Source organism: Anomaloglossus baeobatrachus, chromosome 2, assembly GCF_048569485.1.
Source record: "Anomaloglossus baeobatrachus isolate aAnoBae1 chromosome 2, aAnoBae1.hap1, whole genome shotgun sequence".
NCBI classification, from domain to species: domain Eukaryota; kingdom Metazoa; phylum Chordata; class Amphibia; order Anura; family Aromobatidae; genus Anomaloglossus; species Anomaloglossus baeobatrachus.
The window spans coordinates 470,681,312-470,699,163 of record NC_134354.1 but is presented as its reverse complement, the minus strand read 5'-3'; the positions used below and the strand labels follow the sequence as shown (position 1 = coordinate 470,699,163).

The window sequence follows — 17,852 nt, the reverse complement described above, 5'->3', positions numbered from 1 at the left end:
ACATTTACAAAAATGTGAAGGGTGTGCTCACTTTTGTGATATACTGTATGGCAAGGAGAGGGTAAGGATCTAAAGGGTGCTTTGCACACTGCGACATCGCTAACGATATATCGTCGGCGTCACGTCGTTAGCGACGCACATCTGGCGCCATTAGGGACATCACAGCGTGTGACACCAATGAGCGACGATGAACAAGCGCAAAAACGTGAAAAATCGTTGCTTGTTGACACGTCGTTCATTTTCTTAATATCGTTGCTGCTGCAGGTACGATGTTGTTCGTCGTTCCTGAGGCAGCTCACATCGCTATGTGTGACACCACAGGAACGAGGAACCTCACCTTACCTGCGTCCACCGGCAATGAGGAAGGTCGGAGGTGGGCGGCATGTTCCGGCCGCTCATCTCCGCCCCTCCTCTGCTATTGGACGGCTGCCGTGTGACGTCGCTGAGACGCCACACGAACCGCCCCCTTAGAAAGGAGGCAGATCGCCGGCCAGATCGACGTTGCAGGGAAGGTAAGTCTGTGTGACGGGTGTTAGCGATGTTGTGCGCCACGGGCAGCGATTTGCCCGTGGCGCACAACCGATGGGGGCAGGTACTCTAGCTTGCGATATTGGTACCGATATCGCAGCATGTGAAGTACCCTTAAAGGCAGACACAGACATTCTGCTGCAAGTTCTCCTGGACTGATGCTGTCATCTACTATCTGAGTAAGGAAAAAATTGTCACTGAAGACAGCTTTTACATGTGAATTAAGAATATTTAGAATGAAAGATCAATCCAGTAGGAGAAAGAAGCAGATTTCTAAGATAAGATTTATTACAAAATTTCTTATTTCTATGTGTACGATTGATTAATGAAAAAAAGGACAGTTATCCCTTACTATGTGCACTACTTTTATTTATTTGTGTTCCAGAAACCATCTGCTTCAAGCCATGATACTGAAGAGTATTTGTGCACAATAGAGATCAATCTTAACCCTGAGCTGCTGGTCTATCTACGTGAAGAAGAGTACTTTTCCAAACCTCCATTCACATTGAAGGTATTGGATTATTTTGATCACGTTTAGGCAGCCATCCATCTACATACAACAAGACTTAGGTTGAGAATAACTGGAAATAAAGCTTGAGATGTACAAATCAAATTTGATGGGATCAGTCAACAATCTAATGTGTGTGAATGTGTATGAGGACACCATGACATTTCACAACAGCACATGTTGCAGTATAACAACTGCTCCCTTGTTCCTACTAGAAAAGCAGTTGTCTGGCAGTAGCTTCCTCTCTTGCTCGCTTAGTTATAGCAATTTTAAAAGATATACCTTAGCAATTTAGCTGAAACAAATACCATTTATTAACACTAGAACTACTGAGGTAGTCATTTTGACTACTTTGCACCATGTATTTCTATATAGGTGTCACGAGTCCAGTAGTTCTAGTGTTAAAGAAAATATTTACGGTAATGCCTCAACTGTTTACGCCTCTGCTCATATTGATTATTGTGCTCTACAAAGCTTATGTTTTTCAGCTTACTATTTTCTGTTTTTTTCTTAAATTACAAAATAGTGAAATGTACAATGATTATAAAGTACAATACGTAGTATTAGACATTAGATTCCAGGGCACTAAATTACATTTAAAATATTAGAAAAAAGAAGACAATTCATTCTGGTCATTCAGTCATCAAGGTTCTACACTGTGTGCAGAATTATTAGGCAAGTTGTATTTTAGAGGATTTTTTTTATTATTGATCAATAACTATGTTTTGAATCAACCCAAAAGACTCATAAATATCAAAGCTTAATATTTTTGGAAGTTGGAGTGTTTTTTTTTTTATTTTTGGCTATCTTAGGAGGATATCTGTTTGTGCAGGTAACTATTACTGTGCAAAATTATTTGGCAACTTAATAAAAACCAAATATATTCCCATCTCACTTGTTTATTTTCACCAGGTAAACCAATATAACTGCACAAAATTTAGAAATAAACATTTCTGACATGCAAAAACAAAACCCCCAAAAAATAGTGGCCAATATAGCCACCTTTCTTTATGATGACACTCAGCAGCCTACCATCCATAGATTCTGTCAGTTGCTTGATCTGTTTACGATTAGTGATGAGCGAGTACTAAAAAGCTCGGGTGCTCGAGGCTCGGGCCGAGCATCCCAAGATACTCGTGTACTCGGCCCGAGCACCGAGCCCAATGTTATCCTATGGGAGACCCGAGTATTTTTCTGAAATGACCCCCGGCAGCATGTAGAAACCCTAAAAATGTCACAAAAGTCTCAGAAGAGTGCTCAAATGACATGGCAACAGCATGGGGAAGACCCCTTGAAGCATTTATCACTCAAAAGTCACAGCTGTGAACAATTTTGTCCGAGTTTTACGCCATTTTTACGGACTCACCAGAAAACCTTCCAAAATGACACCAAAATGAATTTTCATGGCGGAAATGTTAAGGGCACATACCCAATAGTGACATAGAGCTGGTGTATGTTACTTTTTGAGATTAATACATGAAAGATTTTACGTAAAACATTGTGTGGCACTCCGATGTACAAAACGCACGTTTTGTGCTTTTTACTAGCGATGTCGGTCATTTTTTTTTTCATTCTATCTCCCGTCGGTCGGTCACGCTCTGTCTGTCTCTCTCTGTCTTGTCTGTCCCCCTCTCACAGTCTGTCGGTCATTCTCCCCCCTCTCTCTTACTTATCGTTCCCCGATCACTGCCGCGGCGCTGCACTGCTGTTCACTAAACTCCGGCGGCTTTTCCTCTTTTGAAAAAGCCGGCCGCTCATTAAACAATCTCGTATGCCCTGCTTTCCTGCTTTTCGGCGCCTATGATTGGTTGCAGTGAGACACGCCCCCACGCTGAGTGACAGGTGTCTTACTGCACCCAAACACAGCAGCCGGTGGGTGTGTGTATACTGTGCAGTGAAATAAATAATTAAAAAATTTAAAAAAACGGCGTGCGGTCCCCCCAATTTTAATACCAGCCAGATAAAGCCATACGGCTGAAGGCTGGTATTCTCAGGATGGGGAGCTCCATGTTATGGGGAGCCCCCCAGCCTAACAATATCAGTCAGCAGCCGCCCAGAATTGCCGCATACATTATATGCGACAGTTCAGGGACTGTACCCGGCTCTTCCCGATTTCCCCTGGTGCGTTGGCAAATCGGGGTAATAAGGAGTTATTGGCAGCCCATAGCTGCCACTAAATCCTAGATTAATCATGTCAGGCGTCTCCCCGAGATTCCTTCCATGATTAATCTGTAAATTACAGTTAAAAAACACACACACCCGAAAAATCCTTTATTAGAAATAAAAAACACTAACAAAGTCCCTCATCACCAATTTATTAACCCCGACAAACCCTCCATGTCCGGCGTACTCCACAGTCCTCCAGCGTCGCATCCAGCTGTGCTGCATGAAGGTGACAGGAGCTGCAGAAGAAACCGCCGCTCCTGTTAGCTTCACACAGCAACTGAAGACAGCTGCGCGATCAGCTGAGCTGTCACTGAGGTTACCTGGATCCAGCGGTGGATGCAGCGGTGGCCGCGGGTAACCTCAGTGACAGCTCAGCTGATCGCGCTACTCACCGCCGCTCCGGTCAGCTCCACGCAGCAACTGAGGGGAGTATCGCGATCAGCTGAGCTGTCACTGAGGTTAATCGCGGCCACCGCTGGATCCACCGCTGGATCCAGGTAACCTCAGTGACAGCTCAGCTGATCGCGCAACTGTCTTCAGTTGCTGTGTGAAGCTAACAGGAGCGGCGGTTTCTTCTGCAGCTCCTGTCACCTTCATGCAGCACAGCTGGATGCGACGCTGGAGGACTGTGGAGTATGCCGGACATGGAGGGTTTGTCGGGGTTAATAAATTGGTGATGAGGGACTTTGTTATTGTTTTTTATTTCTAATAAAGGATTTTTCGGGTGTGTGTGTTTTTTAACTGTAATTTACAGATTAATCATGGAAGGTATCTCGGGGAGACGCCTGACATGATTAATCTAGGATATAGTGGCAGCTATGGGCTGCCATTAACTCCTTATTACCCCGATTTGCCAACGCACTAGGGTAAATCGGGAAGAGCCGGGTACAGTCCCAGAACTGTCGCATATAATGTATACGGCAATTCTGGGCGGCTGCTGACTGATATTGTTAGGCTGGGGGGGCTCCCCATAATGTGGGGCTCCCCATCCTGAGAATACCAGCCTTCAGCTGTATGGCTTTATCTGGCTGGTATTAAAATTGGGGGGGACCGCACGCCGTTTTTTTTAATTATTTATTTATTTTACTGCACAGTATAGACACGCCCACCGGCTGCTGTGATTGGGTGCAGTGAGACACCTGTCACTCAGCGTGGGGGCGTGTCTCACGGCAACCAATCATAGGCGCCTGTGGGCGGGGAAAGCAGGGAATATGAGATGGCTGTGTGCAGAGCACAGCGCGCCCGCCGGTATAAAGGATCGGTCACGCTGTGCAGGCCGGCCAATCACTGCAATTCCACAACTAACAGGGCTGTGGCATTGCAGTGGTCTGCCAGCCAATCCCTGCATGAGGGCTGGCTCTCAAAAGAGCGCCAACATGCAGGGATGAAGACCACGAGTACAGCACGAGTATCGCGAAATTACTCGGTACCCGCCGAGTAGCCCGAGTACAGTGATACTCGTGCGAGTACCGAGTAGTAACAAGCATACTCGCTCATCACTATTTACGATCAACATTGCGTGCAGCAGCCACCACAGCCTCCCAGACACTGTTCCGAGAGGTGTACTGTTTTCCCTCCCTGTAGATCTCACATTTTATGAGGGACCACAGGTTCTCTATGGGGTTCAGATCAGGTAATCAAGGGGGCCATGGCATTATTTATTCATCTTTTACCGTTATTGGCCAGCCACGCTGTGTAGTAGTTGGATGCATGTGATGGAGTATTGTCCTGCATGAAAATCATGTTGTTTTTGAACGATACCGACTTCTTTCTGTACCACTGCTTTAAGAAGTTGTCTTCCAAAAACTAGCAGTAGGTCTGGGAGTTGAGCTTCACTACATCCTCAACCCGAAAAAGTCCCACAAATTCATCTTTGATGATACCAGCCCATACCAGTACCCCACCTCCACCTTGCTGGTGTCTGAGTCGGAGTGGAGCTCTCTGACCTTTACTGATCAGCCTCTGGCCCATCCAACTGGCCCATCAAGAGTCACTCTCATTTCAGTCAATAAAACCTTTGAAAAATCAGTCTTAAGATATTTCTTGGCCCAGTCTTGACGTTTTATCTTATGTTTCTTGTTCAAAGGTGGTTGTTTTTCAGCCTTCGTTACCTTGGCCATGTCCCTGAGTATGGCACACCTTGTGCTTTTTGATACTCCAGTAACGTTGCAGCTCTGAAATATGGCCAAACTAATTACAAATGGCATCTTGGCAGCTTCACGCTTTATTTTCCTCAATTCATGGGCAGTTATTTTGCGCCTTTTTTGCCCAACACGCTTCTTGCGACCCTATTGGCTATTTGCCATGAAACGCTTGATTGTTCGGTGATCACGCTTCAAAATTGGCAATTTGAAGACTGCTGCATCTGTCTGCAAGACATCTCACAATTTTGGACTTTTTAGAGCCCGTAAAATCTCTTTTCTGACCCATTTTTCCAAAGGAAAGGAAGTTGCCTAATAAGTTTGCACCCCTGTTGATGTCATTACACCACACCCCTCCTCATTACAGAGATGCACATTACCTGACTTACTTAATTGGTAGTTTGCTCTCAAGCCTATACAGCTTGGAGTAGGACAACATGTATATATACTGTATAACACATACTCTCGATAGAATACTTACCAGTCTGTTTCTTCTTCTTCTGATCTTCTAGACTCCCGGATAGTACATGACCTATGGTGACACCACAGTCAAAGGAGGTCCATAAGGAAAACACAATTCACGGTCTTGGTACAGTTGGTTTTCACAACTAAAAGAGACACCAGTCCAGTGTGGAAAAGTGTTGTGAAATAAAAAACGCTTTAATATTATAGGATCAAGGATCTTCATTTCAATTATCACAGCCCCAAACTGTGAATTGTCTTTCCTCAAACATCCTTGTGGTATTGATTCCCCAGTTATGGGGCACCAGCAACATTGAGCTTTCATAGGAGCTGTGTCTACACAACTTGCTCAGTTGAGCATATTACCTAGATCTAATACCTTTATAAAAAGATATATCACCCTATGATCTTAGTTTCATAGTTTTTAAGGTTGAAGGGAGACTCTAAGTCCATCTAGTTCAACCCGTTAGCTTAACATGTTGATCCGGAGGAAGGCAAAAAAACCCCAATGTGTCAAACAGCTCCAATGGGGAAAAAAATTCCTTCCTGACTCCACATACGGCAATCAGACTAGTTCCCTGGATCAACACCCTGTCATAAAATCTAATATACATACTGGTAATATTATATTTTTCAAGAAAGGCGTCCAGGCTCTGCTTAAATGTTAGTAGTGAATCACTCATTACAACATCATGCGGCAGAGAGTTCCATAGTCTCACTGTTCGTACAGTAAAGAATCCTCGACTGTGATTATGATTAAACCTTTTTTCCTCAAGACCTAGCGGATGCTCCCGTGTTCCAGTCGCAGGCCTAGGTGTAAAGAGATCTTTGGAAAGGTCTCTGTACTGTCCCCTCATATGTTTATACATTGTGATTAGATCCCCCCTAAGCCTTTGTTTTTCCAAACTAAATAACCCCAAGTTTAATAACCTGTCTTGGTATTGCAGCCCACCCATTCCTCTAATAATCTTGGTCGCTCTTCTATCTACCTGTAAGAGTATGCTATTTATAACCTTCTATACTTTTGCTATCAGGAAAAGCATCCATTCCTCTCTTAAATTCATTCAGTGAGTTGGCCATCACCACTTCCTCAGGAAGAGAGTTCCAGAGCCTCACTGCTCTTACCGTGAAGAACCCTCTTCTATGCTGATGTAGGAATTTTCTTTCCTCCAATTGAAGAGAATGCCCCCTTGTTCTTGTCATAGTCCTTGGTACAAACAGATCATGGGAGAGATCTCTATATGGCCCTCTGATATATTTGTACATATTTATTAGGTCTTACCTAAGTCTTCTCTTTTCTAGAGTGAATAGACCTAATTTTGATAACCTTTCCATGTATTGTAATGCACCCACTCCATTTATTATTTTAGTAGCCCGCCTCTGAACCCTTTCAAGTTCAGTAATGTCTTTCTTGAGCACCGGTGCCCAAAATTGCACACAATACTCCAAGTGTGGTCTGACGAGTGATTTGTACAGAGGGAGAATGATGTTTTCATCTCGTGCCCCCAGACCTCTTCTAATGCATCCCATCACCCTATTTGCTTTGGTGGCTGCTGCCTGACACTGGGCACTCCAATTTAGCTTCTTATTGACTAAGATGCCTAAAAGTGGTGTCACACACAGCGACGACGACAACGACGTCGCTGCTACGTCACCATTTTCTGTGACGTTGCAGCGACGTCCCGTCGCTGTCGCTGTGTGTGACATCCAGCAACGAGCTGGCCCCTGCTGTGAGGTCGTTGCTCGTTGCTGAATGTCCTGCTTCATTTTTTCGTCGTCGCATTCCCACTGTGACGCACACATCGCTGTGTGTGACAGCGAGAGAGCGACGAAATGAAGCGAGCAGGGAGCAGGAGACGGCGTCTGGCAGCTGCGGAAAGCTGTAACCACTGTAAACATCGGGTAACCAAGGGAAGACCTTTCCCTGGTTACCCGATATTTACCTTCATTACCAGCCTCCGCCGCTCTTGCTGCTAGTGCCGGCTCCTGCTCTGTGCACATGTAGCTGCAGTACGCATCGGGTTAATTAACCCTATGTGTACTGTAGCTAGGAGAGCAAGGAGCCAGCGCTAAGCAGTGTGCGCGGCTCCCTGCTGTCTGCACTGTGACATGTAGCTGCAGTACACATCAGGTTAATTAACCCGATGTGTACTGTAGCTAGGAGAGCAAGGAGCCAGCGCTAAGCAGTGTGCGCGGCTCCCTGCTCTCTGCACATGTAGCGACGTTATGATCGCTGCTGCGTCGCTGTGTTTGACAGCTAAGCAGCGATCATAACAGCGACTTACAAGGTCGCTGTTACGTCACAGAAAATGGTGACGTAACAGCGATGTCGTTGTCGTTGTCGTTATGTGTGACACCAGCTTAAGTCTTTTTCCATGTCTGATTTCCCCAGCAGTTTCCAGTTTAGTAGGTAATCGTAGCATCTGTTTCTCCTTCCCATGTGCATAACCTTACACTTATCTGTGTTAAACCTCATTTGCCATTTATCAGCCCAATTCTCCAATTTACTCAAATCCATCTGTAGTTGCAAACTGTCCTCCTTTGTGTTAACTACCTTACATAGTTTTGTATCATCTGCAAATACTGATATTTTACTCTGTAAACCATCCACCAGATCATTAATAAATATTTTAAATAGTAGGGGGCCCAATACAGACCCCTGTGGCACCCCACTAGTAACCCTGGCCCAATCTGAGTATGCGCCATTAATAATCACTCTTTGTTTTCTACCACTAAGCCAGCTACCTACCCATCTACACACATTTTCCCCGAGCCCAAGCTTTCTCATTTTACTTAGCAGTCTTTTATGTGGGACAGTGTCAACTGCTTTACCGAAGTCGAGATAAATGACATCCAATGATTCTCCTCGGTCCATGTGAGAGCTTACATCCTCATAGAAGCTGATCAGGTTAGTTTGACAGGAGCGATCCTTCATAAATCCATGTTGATATGGAGTTAAACAATTATTAACATTGACACATTCCATAATAGTATCCCTTAAAAACCCTTCAAACATTTTACCCACAACAGATGTTAAGCTTACCGGCCTATAGTTTCCAGGTTCCCTTTTACACCCTTTTTTGAATATTGGTACCACATTTGCTAGCCGCCAATCCAGTGGAACAGACCCAGTTTCTATAGAGTCTTTAAATATAAGGAATAGAGGCATGTCTATCACATTACTTAACTCCCTTAATTCCCGAGGGTGAATGCCATCAGGGCCTGGTGATTTTTCAATTTTAATGTTACTAAGTCGGTTCTGCACTTCTTCCTGGGTTAGGCAGGTGCTCTCTGTTTCTCAAAAGTTTTAATCTACGATAGGTCCTTAAGCACTCTCAATATTGGAAAGTACAGTGATAATACAGAAATACTTAATATAATTTCTGTTGTAGATGATAAGGGCCCCTGGGGCAGTGGGGGCCTCAGGAAATTGCCCAGTTTCCCTCCCATAATGCCTGCCCTGCATATGTCATTTGTAACGTCTGAACCTGCATTCATGTTACTCTTTTTCATCTAAACTGCTTATTTATAACCCATTAGCACATATGGACATACTAGTACGTTCCATATCGCAAGTGTGGAGAGGGCTCAGGAGCTGACCACATGTGGTCGATGTGAGCTATGTTACATAGCATCTGTGTCTAATAGCAGCAGCCAGGGCTAAGTTCTGATTTGCTGCTGTGCATTTTTGACAGTGTCATTTAAATAGAAAGGTTGGCGACTCTTATCGGTCCCTTGTGATAAGATTGGGGTTCACCAGTTGGTTATTATGGCTACCAGGTATTTGCTGAAAGCCCCCCATCATTGTCATCTTGGTACTTCACAGGCTGTATCTTAGGAGACAAATTTTTCCTATATACTGTTCAACTAAGGTATTGTGGTATATAGAGCAACTGATCAGTGGAAAACCCATGAGAGGACAAAAGATAATCTAAAAAAGAAAAAAGTTTAAAAAAAAAAATAAATGCAAAAATCTGCAAATTGGAAATTGCTCCCCTTCTCTATTAAAAAAAAAAATCTGAATTTTTGTTTAACACTTAATGTATGAAAATTAGTTTTTTTCCGTTATAATACTCACTTGCAGAATCATGTTATGTCTTGTTTACCATACAGTAAATGCTGTAAAAATAAAAGCCAAATAAACAACGATGGATTTGCATTTTTCTCATTGTTTCATCCCATTTGGAATTTTTTTTCTGTATTTTAAAATGAATGGTATCATTCAAAAGTACAACTTGTCCTGAAAAAAACAAGCCATCATACAGCTATGTTGACAGTAAAAAGATAAAATGTTTGCATCTTGGAAGAAGGGGAGGTAAAATGGAAGACCAAAAAGAAAATTGGCTTTGTAAGGGGTTATCCCACAGACTATAGAGAAGGGAGTCGTAAGAAGGGAGTAACAGTTGATGATTTATACGGTGGCGCGCTATAAGTCTGCATAGGATGTGTTGCCACTAAAAACAGATAATTTAATTAACATTTAACCTATTATTTTGTGCTAATATTTATTTATTTACTTATTTATTTAATTTTTAGCTTCCGGAATCAATTGGATGTCTTATCAACCATATGAATAACAATAGGTTTAAAGTGCTTTGTACCCGTTTGGAAATGGTAGCATCCAAATACAATGAAATTGTGAAAACAATCTCGTCTCACCAGAGGGCACTGTTTGAGAAGAAATTATTGAAGATCTCTGAGGTATTGTGCAAAGGCGATGGTATGAGCCACAACAAATATTTCATGTGTTTTAACTATTTAGGAAGTTGTTGGATTAAGACCAGAAAGGCTAAAGCTGTGTTTCCACAATAAGCTTTTATCACGTTTTTTATGCTGCGTAATATTGGCCACACCATTGGCCACACTACATGTGTAAGGGCTAAATGTATTAATAATATACTTAACAACCCAAAGAAGAAAATACAAGCCCAAATAGTAAAAATATTATTATTTTTTAAATAATTCATTAAAATGTAAACAAATAGGGAAGAGACTCCAAACACGTAGGACATAAAAACAAAAGAAAGACAAACAGATGGACAGCTGACAAATAATTAAATAGGTGAAAAAAAGATATTAACCATGTAAGTATATAAGGGGGTATAGATATATGGTATATACTATTGTTAATATAGGAAAAACAAAATATGTATAATTACAATAAATATATTAAATTTATATACCAAAATGTAGCAGTGCAAAAACAAACTTCTTGTAAAAAGAAGATATCCAACAACAGACGTTTACCCTCTTAAAACTATATATAGTCAAGAGACATGTGCCCAAGTAAGCTGCACCATATATTTAAACGCCATTCAATAGAAGTACATCACTTAATGTAAGTAAATACAGAAGAAGGGTCCCGCCACACCCGACGCGCGTTTTGCACCAAAATGCTTTGTCTTGCTGCGTAATCACATCAAAAACGCATGTAACCCACACCTAAGAATGTACTTAATAGAAAGTTTCAAAACCAAACAGCTTTATTTAAAGCATGACATTATAAATGAAACAAAAAACACAACATCAAAAACGCGATAAAAATGCAGAGTAAAAAATGCACACAAAAGTGCAATGAAAAAAAACACAAGTAAACTAAGGTGCAGAAATTCTGAAGCATCAAAAATTTAACACACACTGCTCAAGGAAGCAAGGCTTAAAAGAGTATCTGAATTCTTTGTCTTTAGTATGCTTAATACCCTAGGGTAAGTAATCATTACTTTATGTTCTGAAAATGATGACCTTTTACACATTAGTTTCCCATTTACTGCTCTATAGGTTAATTCATTTCACAGTCATTGCTTTTTTCCCAGCAGATTTTAAAAGATGGAATGAGTGTGTTCACTTGGAGCATGGACGAGAGCATGGATTATACTGAACTTGCTACTTCCTATATTTGCACAGACCTCTATAACAACTTCAGCATTGTCACAAATAATTACAAAACCATTAGTGAGATCACAGCGGCATGGTGCACAGCAAATCTTGATATTTTTACAAGCCGGGAATCCCAAAGGAGCTATTCAATCAGTGAATTAATATCAGAGCAAAAGTAAGTTACCTTTATAGACCAAATATGTGTGTTATATGGTATTTCTGTAACAATTGACTCACAAATCTGTATGTGTCCACAAGGGCAGATACAGACAGAAGAGGGCCCTGTGCAAGAACAGTATATGGGCCCCTATTTGAGTCTGTGACAAAAGCTGCTATGGAGGTGGAATTGGATCCCCTTATCTCTTGGGCTTCTCTGCTGTGACCCTCTTTGCTGGCAGCCAATGTTCTTAATCTGCAGACCATTAAAATAATTCCTCAGAGTTTTGGTGGAAAACACTTTGAAAAGTTGTCCAATTTTTGAACAACTTAAGGCCCGTTTCACACGTCAGTGAAAAACACAGACGTTTTTCACTGGAGTGTAAAACACGCACATGTCCCTGCGTGTGCCGTGAATCTTGGCACACGTGGGTTGTCTAAGTGCAATCCGGGCTCCGTTCTCCGTGGCCCGTGATTGCACTTAGAAATCAACTCACCTGCGCCCGCTCCCGCTGTCCATGGTGCTGAATCCTTCCGCGGTGCAGCATCTGCAGCTGCTTCCGGGTCGGCTGTGTCGCGCATAATGAATATGCGCGACAGTAATCAGCCGGCTTAGAAGCAGCAAGCTGAACGGGCTGCAGAGGACATCGCTGGACGCCGGGTGAGTTAAAATGATTTTTATTTTAAAAGCACGTTTTTTTCTGGCACGTGTTTCACGGACCACACCACTGCATGGTCCGTGGGACATCAGTGATGCCAGAAAAAAATGGACATGTCTCCGTGCGGCAAACACACACACGCGGGTACGCCTCACGGAGACACGTGCAGTGAAAAATCACTGACGTGTGAGCAGACCCATTCATTAGAATGGGTCTGCGTATGTCAGTGATTCTGGTACGTTTAAAAAAAAAGCACAAACGTACCAGAATCACTGACGTGTGAAAGGGGCCTAAAGTTGCTAAAAAATGGTAACTTTTGATATTTTTATGCGACTTTCGTCTAGCTCTGCCAAAGTGGATTGGGAGTCAGGGTAGCATGGTGTGTGCCAAAGCCCACCTGACAAATAAATTACTCTAGAATACAGTTGTGCTCAAAAATTTACATACCCCGCCAGATTTTTGCTTTCTTGGCCTTTTTTCAGAGAATATGAATGATAACACAAAATCTTTTTTTCAACTCATGGTTAGTGGTTGGGTGAAGCCATTTATTGTCAAACTACTGTGTTTTCTCTTTTTAAATCATAATGACAAGCAAAAACATCCAAATGACCCTGAACAAAAGTTCACATACCCCAGTCCTTAATACCATGTATTGCCCCCTCTAAATCAATGACAGCTTGAAGTCTTTTGTAGTAATGTGGATGAGGCTCTTTATTTTCTCGGATGGTAAAGCTTCCCATTCTTACAGTTCCTGTAAATTCCTGGGCGTTTTTCCATGAACTGCACTCTTGAGTTCTCCCCAGAGTGGCTTAATGATATTGAGGTCAGGAGACTGAGATGGCCACTCCAGAACCTTCACTTTGTTCTGCTGTAGCCAATGACAGGTCGACTTGGCCTTGTGTTTTGGATCGTTGTCATGTTGGAACGTCCAAGTACGTCCCATGCGCAGCTTCCGGGCTGATGAGTGCAAATTTGCCTCCAGTATATGCTGATGTGCTGAATTCATCTTTCCCTCAACCTTGACCAAGTTTCCTGTGCCTTTGTATCTCACACATCCCCACATCATCAGCGATCCACCTCTATGCTTTAAAGTAGGAATGTTGTTCCTTTCATCATAGGCCTTGTTGACACTTTTCCAAATGTAACGTTTATGGTTGTGGCGGCCAAAAAGTTCGATTTTGGTCTTATCACTCCAAACTACCTTGTTCCAGAAGTTTGGAGGCTTGTCTCTGTGCTGTTTGGCTGTTTGTAGGTGAGATACTTTGTGGCATTTGTGGAGTAATGATTTTCTTCTGCCAACTGGACCATGCAGCCCATTGTTCTTCAAGTGCCTCCATATTGTGCATGTTGAAACAGCCACACCGCTAGTTTTCAGTGAGTCATGTATTTCAGCTGATGTTATTTGTGTCGGTTTTTTTGCATCCTGAACAATTTTCCTGGCAGTTGTGGCTGAAATTTTTGTTGGTCTACCTGATCATGGTTTGGTTTTTATAGAGCCTTTGATTTTCCATTTGTTAATCACAGTTTGAACACTGTTGATTGGCATTATCAATTCCTTGGATATATTTTTGTATCCCTTTCCTGCTTTATACAGTTCAACTATCTTTTCCTGTAGATCCATTGACAATTATTTTGCTTTCCCTGTGACTCACAATCCAGAAACTTCAGTGGCTGGATGAAAGATGCAAGAGTGTGTCTGGATCCCAGAAACTCACTCAGCTTTTATGCACACACACTGATTACAAGCAAACAGGTCACAGGTGAGGATGTTACCTTTATTAGCCATTCAAACCCATTTGTGTCAACTTCTGTGCATGTTATCAGGCCAAAATTACCAGAGTATGTGAACTTTTGATCCGTGTCATTTGAATGTTTTTGTTGTCATTATGATTTAAAAAGAGAAAACAACAAAGTAGTTTGACAATAACTGGCTTCACCCAACCTCTAACCATGAGTGGAAAAATAGATTTTGTGTTATGATTTATATTCTCTAAAAAAAAAGGCTAAGAAAACAAAAAAATCTGCCTGGGTATATAAACTTTTGAGCACAACTCTGGTGTAACATTTTTACGCGAGGGTCATGGTGGTGCGTGCCATTGATATTATGTGCCTGCATTCATTAAGTGACGTGCGCCTCTTAATGAATTAGGCACATTGTGTTCCTGCACGCCCCTCATTAAGACTGTCATTGGAAAAAACAGTGTTAATGAATCGGGGTCAAACATTCTCTGTTTGGACTTATGCCCATGGTTCTGTAGGGCTGTGTGCATATGTTGCATTTTTATGATTTTTTGCTGGGGTGATTTTCCTTCCAAAAGATGCAAACAAGATGCAGAAATTGCTGCACCAAATACTAAATGTGTACGCCTACCCTAAGGCTCTCCTTTAGGCCCCTTTCACACGTCAGTGATTCTGGTACGTTTGTGCTTTTTTTTAAACGTACCAGAATCACTGACATACGCAGACCCATTATAATGAATGGGTCTGCTCACACGTCAGTGATTTTTCACTGCACGTGTCTCCGTGCGGCGTACCCACGTGTGCGTGATTGCCGCACGGAGACATGTCCATTTTTTTCTGGCATCACTGATGTCCCACGGACCACGCAATGGTGTGGTCCATGAAACACGTGCCAGAAAAAAACGTGCTTTTAAAATAAAAATCATTTTAACTCACCCGGCGTCCAGCGATGTCCTCTGCAGCCCGTGCAGCCTGCTGCTTCTGAGCCGGCTCATTACTGTCGCGCATATTCATGATGCGCGACACAGCCGACCCGGAAGCAGCTGCTGCGGGGGTCAGCACCGGCCGGATGCTGCACCGCGGGAGCGATCAGCACCATGGACAGCGGGAGCGGGCGCAGGTGAGTTGATTACTAAGTGCAATCACGGGCCACGGAGAACGGAGCCCAGATTGCACTTAGACAACCCACGTGTGCCGTGATTCACAGCACACGCAGGGACATGTGCGTGTTTTACACGCCAGTGAAAAACGTCAGTGTTTTTCACTGATGTGTGAAACGGGCCTTACATGAAGTCATGATTCCTCTGAGGTGCATGGAGCTTTATTGCACTTTTTACCTCCCGCTTCTGACAAATTCTGTCTTATATGCCATATTCCAATTATATTCTTCACTAGAAGCATCTCCCAGAACATCTTACAGCAGTACATGAAGGCTGCGTTGCTCTGCGGCAAAGAACGGAAAGGCAGGAGGATGAACAGTCTGGTAGTTGCCACTGAGTAGAAAAGATCCTGACAGTCCCTAAAGCAGAATGTAGCAAGGATATAACAATACTTCCTTCTGAAAGATTGTTTGTTACTTTGATTTTAATGATACGTTTGCTATTTTATTGATAAACAACCATTTTTATTTATGTTCTTTTAGGATAATTGAACATGAGCTGGAGACTTTACTTGTTCCCGATGGACTAAAAATACGCAACCTTGTTGAGCAGTCTTTTGCAGCGTGTGGTATAAGCGAAGCATCTCCTGCATGGCAGGACTTCATTATACATATTGATGCTATCATTCTACAAGATCTGAAGAAAGTTACTATATCCAGCCTGGCTGCCCTGCTAAATACACTGCTGGACTATCATGTAAGAAGAGCTAATAGGCTATACTGTAATTCTTGTTTCCTAGGTTCTTACAGATATTGTTCTCTCCTTGCCGTATTTACTTCTATTTTTAATGTTTACATTAAGCCCTTCACCCTGGAAGCTTTCTGGGCTAAAAGGATCAATAATTCAGGTGAATTGTTGGACAGTGTTTCTAATTATATACACTTTTCTTATTCATTATTGATTAAAATCCCCCTTCCCTGCTACCTTGTTGATGCTAATTTTACTTTTTTCTTATTGCTTACAGCTTGTTAGCTAGAAAACCGGCTACTGTTACAGTGGCTGAAAATGCGCAGTGTTTCTAGTTCTTTTTTTATAGAGCATGCTGAGGAACCTGCCCCTTTCAGAAATAAGGAAGTAGGCTTGCTGGGAAACTGCACTCCTGTTGAAAATGATGAGAACAAACTCTTTAACCCCTAAATGACGGTCGATGTGCTATACATGTCTTGAGTCATCTCCCTGGCTTTGATGCGGGCTTACATACTGAGCCTGCATCTTTCCCTGCAGATGAAGGCTGAAACATTCAGCCTTTACCTTCCTCTAAAGGCCCTGTCACACACAGAGATAAATCTGCGGCAGATCTGTGGTTACAGTGAAATTATGGACAATCAGTGCCAGGTTTGTGGCTGTGTACAAATGGAACAATATGTCCATGATTTCACTGCAACCGCAGATCTGCCAAAGATTTATCTCTGTGTGTGACAGGGCCGTTAGAGCCGCAGATGGAGCAACACTCTGCCTGCACCTGTTAACCTATTAAATACTGCTGTCAATCTCTGACAGTGGCATTTAACTCATGCTGCCAGAGGGGCATGCTGTCCAGGCCCCTCATGTTGTCTCCCTGCTTTTGATGTGGGCTCGCATACCAAGCCTGCATTTTTCACTGCAGATGAAGGCTCAATCATTTAGCCTTCATCTGCTTCGAAAAGCAGAGGATAGAGCGGTGCTATTAACCTGTTAAATACCATTGTCAATCTCTGACAGCAGCATTTAACATGCGCTGGCAGGGGTGCGTGCTTTTCTAGCACCTCATCGGCGCGCCTGCGATATGTTGTCATGACAGCCAGGGATCAGCCGATAACCCCTGTGTCCAGGGATGGCGTCAGCACCCGGCACACATGGGCAAATGCCGGGTCCCTGGACAGTTGGGCATCCACTCACCTTCATAGGTCCTGCGGGCCGAGGCTGAATTTCAGTCACTGCAGTGCTTGGCCTGGCAGCCTCACTATCCTGGATCAGTAGCGTAGCTCCAGGGGGCCAAGGGGGTGGGGGGCCCATCGGGAGCAGCGCTACTGTTAACTATATCAGCGTGCACAGAGCGCCAACATAATTAACAGCTGCAGTAGTGCTGGGAGACACAATCTCCCTGCACTGCTGCTGATTAGAGTGCACAAGCAGGACTTCAGCATCCCAGCGTGGTGACATCATCGCAAAGTGCCGGGACTATGATGTCTTGTGCGTGCAATGTCCTGCCCACGCTAAACCGCTCAAGACCTGCAGGAGCAGGTGAGTATATGATTTTTTTTTATAACTGCAGAAAGGGGGACATATATACCAAGGCTGGGGGCCCATATACATCACGCCGAGGGCTCATATGCACCAGGATAGGACCCAGGCTGGGGGCTCATATTGTCACGCTCCCGGTGTCCCAGCAGCGCTCCTTACCTACTAAGCCGGTCTCACCATCCAGGCACTGCTCCGTAACCACTGAGCCAGTCACACCTGCGTCACGCCACCG

The 17,852-nt window shown here is 43.3% G+C and overlaps 1 protein-coding gene across 1 annotated transcript in view; it reads left to right on the top strand.

Moving 5' to 3' along the window:
- The window catches only part of LOC142291659 (uncharacterized), a 1,021,181-nt gene that overhangs the window by 81,397 nt on the left and 921,932 nt on the right, over window positions 1–17,852 (top strand). The window contains exons 15-18 of the mRNA XM_075336344.1: window positions 914–1,039; window positions 10,342–10,506; window positions 11,622–11,857; window positions 15,880–16,093. Coding sequence (XP_075192459.1) covers window positions 914–1,039; window positions 10,342–10,506; window positions 11,622–11,857; window positions 15,880–16,093 — 741 coding nt within the window. The remainder of the gene's footprint in view (window positions 1–913; window positions 1,040–10,341; window positions 10,507–11,621; window positions 11,858–15,879; window positions 16,094–17,852) is intronic.